Source organism: Symphalangus syndactylus, chromosome 14 (assembly GCF_028878055.3).
Source record: "Symphalangus syndactylus isolate Jambi chromosome 14, NHGRI_mSymSyn1-v2.1_pri, whole genome shotgun sequence".
NCBI classification, from domain to species: Eukaryota; Metazoa; Chordata; class Mammalia; order Primates; family Hylobatidae; genus Symphalangus; species Symphalangus syndactylus.
Window position 1 is genome coordinate 89,936,261 of NC_072436.2, and position 10,361 is coordinate 89,946,621.

At 33.9% G+C, this 10,361-nt stretch overlaps 1 protein-coding gene across 25 annotated transcripts in view; it reads left to right on the top strand.

The window, feature by feature from the left end:
* NRXN1 (neurexin 1) overlaps positions 1 to 10,361 on the top strand; it is a 1,136,968-nt gene that overhangs the window by 116,648 nt on the left and 1,009,959 nt on the right. The window contains exon 4 of one of the 25 annotated variants that reach the window (XR_010115466.1): positions 6,518 to 6,632. The exons of 22 other annotated variants lie outside the window; for them this stretch is intronic. Coding sequence is in view for 2 of the 3 variants with exons in the window: in XM_055242630.2 (XP_055098605.1) it covers positions 255 to 331 (77 nt within the window). In the remaining variant the exon portion in view is untranslated. Of the gene's footprint in view, positions 1 to 254; positions 10,340 to 10,361 lie in introns of those variants that run through there. 2 more of the 25 variants (XM_055242630.2, XM_063616870.1) reach the window with 2 other exon arrangements.

A 10,361-nucleotide genomic window follows, 5' to 3' on the forward strand; every position in this document is an offset into this window, starting at 1 on the left:
TAATGTCTTTCTTTATGAAAAAAAAGACTAGAAAAAAATAGATTCAAGAACATCTTCATTATTTTGATTTCTTCTGTATGAATTCTTAAATATTTTCTAACTTTTTAAATGTCCAGTGATAGATGAATATATTTCATTAAAAAATAATTAACACATGTAAAAAGAACATGCCTTTTGATAACCTTCTTCATCCTCCTCTCAAGTCCTTTCTCTCGAGGTAAGCACTGGTCTCGCTTTGTGATGTGTCCTTACAGAGTTGATGTTGATCCTTCTGTGCTCCATAACAACTCAGGGTTTGGAAACTGCAAAATCCCTTATCATGTGTACATGACAAAAATGGCGAAGTCAGCTGGAGACATGTTAGAGACCACTGCTATGGGCTGGCAGAATCACAGTGAATGAAACACAAGTTTTCTCATTCTTCTCATAGGCCATAGAGCCTCCTATTTTTAATTAGTCATCCTGTTTCAAGCTTTAGAGTCAATCTGTTACTTGTGTTTTTTACATTCCCCAAACAAAGATATGTCACCTTTAACTGGATATGGTTAAGAATAAACTTTGAATGAATTATAGTTTTCTTTGGGGCAGCTGAAGATCTGTTATTCAAAGACAGCCTTACTTTTGCTGGTTGTGGGTAGATGGATTCAAATGGTCTTCATGAAATTTGGATCACATTTTTTGGGGGCTTGAAATTTGTCAATGATATTGTTGTTAGGATCATTGATAATGCTAATTTTATTCTCCTTTCTATTTAGAATTTAGGTTTATCTGTTTGCCTTGAATGAAGTATGTCTTTTCTCTTTTGTTCTTGTTTCTTTTCCTATGTATGTGTAACTGGTCACTTCATTCCAATAATTGCTTTGATTGTTTATTTATATTTTACTTTAATGGCTTGTCAGAAATGAATGACTATATAAATTACAAAAAAGTCAAAATATGTTATACATGAAAATCAAGCCATAATAGCTGGTTAATAGCTCAGGAGCACAAGTTAATAATTATCAGCTAATGTTGGCACTTTGATTGGAGGCTTGTACTTTTCCTTCATAAGTCATCATAATTGTAATTATATATTTGTATTTGTGATTATACTTAATGTTAACTTTTCCTGGTAGAGTGTAAGCTCTATGAGGGCAGAAAGCTTGTCTTTCTCTTTGACCATTGTATTTCCAGAACATTTTTCTTATTGTATCTTGAATTTGCCATTTTCATGACTTAAATATATTTGTTTGGGGGCGGTGGTTTCAATTGTCCATTTTAAAGAGTCAAATGGACATTTATTGTTTAATTATCCAGGCTTCTCATGTTACTAGAAGAGCAAAATATTACAAGTAGAACTGAAAAGAATATAGTTACACATTCTGAAAATGCATAAGCCTTATTCTCTTTGTGAAGAGTAGATCTTAAATTAGTATAATTTATAAAAATAATATAGATTTTTCTCAAAACTAATTGTTAAAGCTAATTGTAATTGGTAAGACCTGTGTACAACTCTTCCATCTTAACTAATTGATGAGTAATATCTGATATTACCATGTGCTTTAAATTTTTATCTATACTGTCATACCACAATTAATATTTTATTAAACTTAAAATAGATTTGATATTATTAATACTTAGAAAAGAATAAAGCATTTGGTGTTTTTTTAATACATTTTCTTTTGTCTTTGTCTTAGTCCATTTGGACTGCTATGTAAAAATACCATAAACTGGGTAGCTTGTAAGTAACAGAAACTTATTTCTCAAAGGTCTGGAGGCTGGGAAGTCCAAGACCAAGGGCTGACACAGTCAGTGTCCAGTGAGATTTTGCTTCCTGGTTCGTAGATCACTACCTTCTCTTTGTGTCCTCACTTGAAAGGGAACAAGAGAGCTCTCTGGAGTGTCTTTTATAAGAACAGTAATCCCATTCATAAAGGCTCTGCCCTCAGGACCTAATCAAATCCCAAAATCCCCCTCTCCTAATCCATCATTTTGTGGGTTAGGATTTCAGTTTCTCAATTTTGGAAAGATACAACATTCAGATCACACAGTTTCCATGATTTTTATTTTTATACCATTTTCGAGTCCTGTGTTGCTATATAGCGAATTTGTCTGTGAAGTGCACAACTTCCAATTACTAAAATCCTAATGCATATTAGTTTTATACTTTTAAAAATATATTTTGCTGTGATTTCTGATATAGACCTAATTTGGTTATTAAAATATGATATGTATCTTCATCTGTATAAATTCTTAAATTGTATTTCCTCATTTAGCTTCATACTAATAAGTCTTCTGTTCAGAAAAGTTGCTGAATGTTGACAGAACCTTACTGTTAAAATGCCTGTGTTTGGTACATATACAAACTAAGAAGTAAGATTTTTTTTTTTAAATTTTCTACTGTGTTATCTCTACTCTTGCAATACTGGATCCCCTTATCTCACAGCCACAGACCGTGGGAAGACCAGAGTTTCACCTTAGAAAAGCAGACATTAAATACCTACTTTTATCTATATAGTATACATAGAAGGCTATGTGACGATTTAGAATTCATTGTTTATTTAGCAGTTCATCTTTAGCTTACATGTTCATTAGCTCTGAGTAGAACCAAGAAAAACTAATTGAAGAGTATATGCTTATGTATTATCTCTTGCTGTGATTTAACCAATCTTGTTATATGTATTACTAATAAAAGTCCCAGCTTGATTGTATTTCTGTAACCCTGGCTCTGCGAAGCAAAGTGTTCTGTGTCATTATACATTCCTTAAACAATGATAACATTGAAAAACTGATCATCTAAACAAGGCTTTTGCTCAACTTGTTGTAGACTAACTTGTTCTCAGAGAACAGCACAGAAAGGACTCTCCGTCGTTTAATAGTTTAAAAAATGAGGTGGTATGAATAGAAACTTAGATGCATTTTACTGAAATATGTTGCAAATAGCAAAACTTTCAAATTATGACATAATGGAGGTTAAACATTATTTCTTCTCCAAAATAATTACTTTATGTTATTTATCCATTTGCATATGTATTTTTGTTACTCTAGATTTTTAACAGCCATCATCAACACTTTTAGGCTTGATAGGAGGCCATTTCCTAAATGATGTTGGCCAGTGGTTAAAAAACAATGTAATTTTCCATAGTGTTTAGCTCTTAAACTAGAGTAATTTGAATCTTTAATTAGAATCATAACATTTTGGAGCAGAGAAGAATATTAGAGATCATCTAAAAATATAATAATATAATATTGTCACTCTTTGTGTTATAAGACATGAAAGGTGATGATGCTTATTATGATAGGCAAAACTTTGTAACAACTTTGAACCAAAATAACTATTATAATATAGAATAGCCAACCTTAAGGAGACTGCAAAGATTTTTCTTCAGTTAAACACTAATAATCATGAAACAGAGTTTCATCTTCTTATTCCTAGACAATAAATTTAGTGGTAGTATAAAGGAAACCATTCACAGGTTTTTATCTAGGATGCGGTGTCTCTCACTATCGAGATTTTCATTTGAGAGAGTAAAACTCCACCTTATAACTGATGGGTAATAGTCCTGAAGTCATAAGAGCTGGGTTCATATTCCAGATTTGTTTCTTACTGACCTTGAGTAAACAATTTAGCCTCATATATCAAAACCTTATGATCTGTAATAATGGATTAATAAAAATACTCAATTACTGAGGGTAATGTTACATGACAAATTGCAAAAGTGCATAGAAGAAGCTTTTTATTAATGGTGACAGTAAGAAGAAGATACCGTGTGCATTTGGATTAAATGAATTTTAAATTGATTGATCTGTAATCTGCCAAAGGTTTAACAAAAGCAGTATCAATATCTTAATATCTTCTTTCCATCATATTAATACCCTATTATTTATGATTCTGGCATTGTCTTTGGTTGAACTAACTAGACACCAATGTCCTGATGATCTGTACTACAGAGAACATTTGTACAAAAAAGTATTAAATATTGATTATCCTCAATCAAAATTATTTAGATATCTCTGTTACTCTTTACACTTTAACATTCATCTTACATACAGTAATGAAGCTGAAATAGACTTGCCTCCACTTTGAGCAACCCTAGGAAATCATTGGCAAAATGCTGGTTTTCAGTTGCAAATTTATTGGTTGAAGGAGGCAGGGAGATAGACATTTTTTCATGGACCGGAGGTACCAATGAGAGGAAACTTTTTTTGTAAATTACTGTTTTGCCCCACTATTGACTTCATAGAATGATATATAGTTGAGACTGCTGACACCTAGTTATCTGAATACCACATTTTCAAGGTAAAGCTAAGTAGATATATTTCTGAGGTGTCTATGTTGGAAAAATAACATATAATTATCTTGAAATACTTAAATAATTGGCTAGTATTCTCACATACTTCAAGATTTTGCTAAAAATGTTAAGGAGACTAAAACCGACCACCCTGCTTAATACTGCAATTTGGCCCTCTCCTGAACTTCCATACCATGATCTAGTTTCTCTTCATAGAAATTACTATCTTTTAACATACTTTAAAAAAATTCTCTTTTATTTTGTTTATTTATCTTCCTTTCACCAGTGGAAGGAATCTGGTGAAGGCAGAAATCTCTACCCTGCCCTGATGTGTCTCAAGGGTCCCTAGAGCAGTGACTGGCACAAATAGATACTCAATAAATTCTTGTTTAATGATCAACTGACTGGTTAGCTAAACAAGTTTGTCAAGTTTCCTTTGGGTTTTACTTTCGATATTTTTTCTTTCTCATAGTAAAATAATTTTTAAATTCCTTTTTCCTTTTTGCTCCAAGGTAAATCTTTCTATGATGGATAAACAAAGTCAACGAAAACAAAAAGTTTTCGTATTGTATTGTGGGTCAAGTGGCCTCAGATTTGACACTTTTTATCTTTCTCATTCCCTGTCCAATGCAAGGGGCCTCTAGAAATTTTGGAAAAGATTTAAAAACCACTTTCACAACCACTGATGGTCAAAGGTTTCTTTTCACATTTTTCTAATTATCTCAGTCTTAAATGAATATTTCTTTAAGAAAGGGACAGTAATTAATCTTTGCATGTCTCTGCATCTTTACAAGTAACAGAAAGAGGATCCTGGAAGTTTGGCTTCTGAGTAGCATGATTCATTGTGACGTTTTCAGGGAAGGATCTTTTGGCAATTTGTGAGGGAAAGTTTCAAAAAATGAAGTAGATCTTATATTTTATGGTCATGTAGCTTATCTTTCACTAACATAAATATAAATTGATTCATTCTTCTCAGATCATCAAGTAGGCATAAACACCCAAAAGCATTTGATTTTTCTTTCTCAGCACACAGATGCGTTGTTGTATGTCCAAGTAGATGACTTATCAGTGAGTCCAGGTCCACAGCCGGCTGTCCTAAGCCATAGAACCTGTGCTGAAGAACTACAATGGTAGGAAATCTTCAAATTAAAAAGCAGCAACAGCACTACAGTGTCTGAGGCCATATTTTGCTTAAAATGTATGTCCTATTACTTGTCCTTTCGAAAAGAGAGTGAGAGCTAAAGGGTTTCATTCAATCTTAGTCATTATTACAGTAATCACCAAGGAGATTCTGCTTTGTGTGGGACTGTTACATGTGGTGTAAAGGCACAGCTTTTCAGAATGGATGTTTTCACGGTTTATATTAAGAAATATAGCCACATGGATAATAATAGCTACCATTTTTAGGATGTGTTCTTTTGCATTCATATTATACCTACTTATATAAATGCCTGTTGCACAAAACTGCAGTTCTCCCTTTCTGTTTGGCTTGTTTGCCATGTACCTACGACCCCATGATAGTCCATTCAGAATAGGAGCAGCTGAAGTACTCTCTATTAATTATTCGTTTAACTTTCAAACAAGTAAAATGCAGGGATATTCACAGAACTATGAACTGAGACTAGTATTTTCTTTCATGTTAAAAATACTATTTTATTGCATAACCCAGGTATAGACTATACAATTACACTACTGAGACAATGAATAAGATAATTCAGAAAATTAAAACAACTTATGCTTTATAAGGAATTTCAAAGCAATATTTTATTCTTTGGCTTGAGTTACCTGGGAAACTGACCCAGTGTTCCTTTTCATTTTCTGACTTGGCACTATAAAGTCTGTAGACATTTGGAGAAAATTAAATTACTCCATTTAAGGAAACAATCAAATTTAGATTGGGCTAACCTGCTGCTGGAGGGATGGAAATCCCTAAATTGTCCAATTGTGATTCCATTTCACAGAGAAACCCTAGTTCACAAGTTAGCCATAGGATTTCATAGATTGATAGTAGAAAAATCTGCCGGAAATCTTCCTCTAAACTCAGTGAACAGATAATGTTTGATGCTATACTGACCTAAAAGAATGATGTGATGGCTTTTAACAGCTGTCTTTCAGGTGTTTACTGTTTACATCAATACAGTGTCTGGCAATCAGCAGAAATGCGTTTTGAGTTGTTTTCTCAGCCGTGTGGTTGCATTTGCACTGACCCATCGGTACTTTCAGTGACCAGTGGCATTCTTTTCCAGAGGACTGGCTGAAGTTAAGAGTCTTAAACAGCAGTTGGATTTGCACTGACCAATGAGGTGGAAGAAGAGAGAAGCTGACTGATCCCAAAGAAAGCCAACACCTAGACTGATGAATGTGAGGACCCTTTGGTTTGGCATTTGTCCTCATTATTTATAGAACTAATGCCAGTTATTAGGCTAGGTCCCAGTTTATTTCTTTTCTTTTCTTTTTTTTGTTTAACTACTTTAAGCATGTTATTCCCTGAATAGAGAGAAACCCTTATATTAGAGGAGAACCACTCTTTAATCAAACCTGTTCAAGTAGCTCACTTCTCTGTCAGAACATCTGAACAGTCGCTCAAACATCAGTGCAATCCTTGAGATCATTACTACTGTTCTGACCTAGTAGTTCTCAGAGGGACAGCCCAGAGCAGTTACTCACATGTTTCACTCACATTAAAACATACTTGTCTAGTGGCCCATGTCATCAGTTCCCTGTGTAAGGACAGATAAATCAGTTAAAAATATGTGGCACTTTCAAATACTATCATCTTGATTTATTGCAACAGGACAGGACCACTGAGAGATTTATCTTTGGCAAGGGGATAATTTTTGGTGTCATCTTAAATCACATGCAATATGTAACCCTCTATGTATAGAGCTTCCCTAAATTCTGAAGTTGAGGAACTCCCACAATCACCTGGGATGCATTTTCTAAAATATACATTTTTCAAGGAACTTAACAGAGGATTTTATTCACTAGGTTATGGCAGGTTGGCATCCTGTACTTTAAAAGAGATCACTCCTTCCCCCAGAAGATCTAATGCCCAGTCACTTTGTGACTAGTGCTATCAACTCATTGATTTGACCTTTGCCCTCCAAAAGCTGAGGACTTAATCTTCACGGTGAGGATTTTTGTTTTTTCCTTGCAGTGACATGTACAACTTGATAACTCACCTCATATTGTTTCTGCATTGAAATACTTTTTGATAATAAAAAGAATAATTATTAACTTGTTTTAAAAGAAGTTGGTCCATTGTGAAAGGACTGAAAAAAAAAAGTATAGTTATTCTATTAGATCTACCCCTTCATCCCTGAAACTAAATTGTTAGTTTTCACATTAGTAAAGATGTCACCGAGCAATTTCAAATCTTGTTGTAAAGGTCATTAAAATTTTCATTGTGTAGAGTTCAGACCATGTGCTTTACAAAAAGACAAAACAAAAATCAAATTGAATATGTGGCAACTTTTAAACTTTTTATGTAATGTCCATCTATGGACACTTTGTAATGTTTTAGGATCTTTCTCAATAATGGACAGTGGAAAAAGGATCCAGACAAGGAATAGCTAAACAGCAAATACTGAGCTCACATTTAAAATCTGCCACAAATATATCCTGATGCAATGGAAAAGAATGATGATAATGACCCTTTTTTCTGGAAATTGTGGAGAAAGAACCATAAAATAAAACAGGAATATGCTGTATCTACAAAATTCAGGCTTTCTTGGGGTAGAAATCTGATCCGTGGAGTCCACTAAAAATAATAGACAGTATTCTTATTAGACATTCAGAAATGACAGACTCAGGTATAGAAATTATATGGAAATGTATGGTAAGATTTAAAAAAAAATCTATAAAGGAAGTGGTTGAAAGATTAGTGTGAATACAAGAAAAAGCAGGGAGAGAGTGATGAGGGTGATAAGGCCAAGCTCCTATGGGGACAAGAAAACGAGATGCTAATGTTGTCACTGCAAGAGCAAGGTGTTATTCATTTCTCCAAGTAGAAATAGATGTGAAAGGGTAATGACAGCAGCCTGAGAGGGCAACTTTAGGGTCTAGGGAAGCTCTATTCATAGATGGTTACATATTGCATGTGATTTGAGGGGGATCCAAAAATTATCCCCTTGCCAAAGATAAATCTCTCAGTGGTCCCATCTGTTGCAATAAATCAAGATGATAGTATTTGAAAGTGCCACATAATTTTAACTGATGTATCTGTTCTTAAGCAGGGATTTGATGATAGGAGACACCAGACAAGTATTTTTTAATGTCAGTGGAACTTGTCAGATGGCATTGTCCAGCCCTTGAGTTAGCCCCAGTGAGACGTATGCAGAGTAGGAAGCCCTTAGAACATTTGGCATGGCTGTTACCTGGAGTTATAGGGGAAGCAGAATCCAATGATAGACTGAATCTTACTTTTTTGGTCAAAGATTAGCTGTTAGCAGTATATATTCAGTCACTGCGCACACTGGCACTCCTACTCCAAACTAGGAAAAGTGGATTATTCTTTTTTTAGGAACACCATTATACCTAATATTTACCTCTATTACAAAGTTCTTTAGCTGGCTTGCATTTATTATTGGTCAGTCACTGTTGTTAGAATGTGATACCCTTGAAGGCAGGGGCTTTGATATTTTCAGTTTTGAATCAAGGATAGAGCTTGGTGCATGAGAGATACTGAGGACATCTTGTTGCGCAAGCATAGCCGAGGATCATGGAGACTGGAGTTAAGTAGACCCACATTTAGACCCTAGATTCGTGATGTATCAGCTATGTGGCTTTGGGAAAGTTATTTGGCCTCTCCGAAACTCATTTGTCTCATTTGTAAAACGCAGATAGTAAAATCTAAAAATCTATTTAGCTATGGTGATGAAGTATATGAATATCGGTAAAGTGCATAATGTATTTCTAGGGAATAGTGAATGCACAATAGTAGCACATGTGGCAGAGTATTGGGTGTCTACTGATGAGTCAAATAAAATTAATTTTCAAAGGAAACTACTTTTTAAATCACAAACTACGTGGAGGAAAGATAAAAAAAGTCAAAGACATTTATCCTTTGTATACATATTTTTAAAGCTCATTAAATCCGAAATGTTGAGAAAGGAAGTAAAATGGGAGGGGGCAGAAAGAGAATTGCAAAATATTTTTGTGATACATTTTTTTTATTTCATTTTATGGTGATTTTCATTATTCTTAATTCAAGAAAAAAAATACCTGCGGCTAGTCTAAGAATGCTGACCAGGAAATAATTTTGTGATAATTTTTGCCTCTAAGTAACAAAGGCGAGATGTTTTCTTTAATTTATTTTTAAATTTCCTTGATTAGGGTATTAAGATCCTGCTTACAATGAACTAGTTTTAGCATAAATCAGATAAAGCCTTTTGTTCTACACTGCTCAAGAAGAAAAAACTTAGCTTGCTTTTAACTTGTTTTGCCTAATTGCTTTTCTCCATTAGAAGAGAATATACCATGGAAAAAATATATAATCCCTTCCTGTCCTTCAGTTCCCTTCTTGGGTGTGTTTTAGAGAGTTTGAAATTATATGAAAGTTATGAGAGAATGAGATAACTATTCAAGAGAAAATTAAGCTTGTTGGGGTGTGCGGGAAGGGGAGAGTCCTCACGTGATTTGGTAGGTCTGTTAACACTTTAGGACTCAGAGATAACACTTAAGTGAATAGTAATTTACTAGGAGCCAGAAAGTAGATGGTAATGTGTTTTATATCAGTATAATTGTGAAGTCTACCACAATCAGAAAAATCACAGAAATTGCTTTAGAATGGAAAAGGACTTAATTAACAAATAATGGAATCACAAATCTGACAAAATCTTTAGAAGTCTCCTAGTCCAAATGCCTATTCAAACAAACTCCTCTGCTAGTTAAGTAATGGGTGATGATTTAAACTCTGTTTATGCTTTCAGAAGGCTGTACTTGTTACCTTGTTACCTCATAAAGTCATAATGTTTTCAGGAGAGGTTTAATTATTAAAAAGTTTTTCTTTATTTTAATCAAAATCTGCCTACTGAAACTATTGCTAATCAGCCATCTGCATGTTGTTTTGCTCTTTTTTTTTTTTTTTTT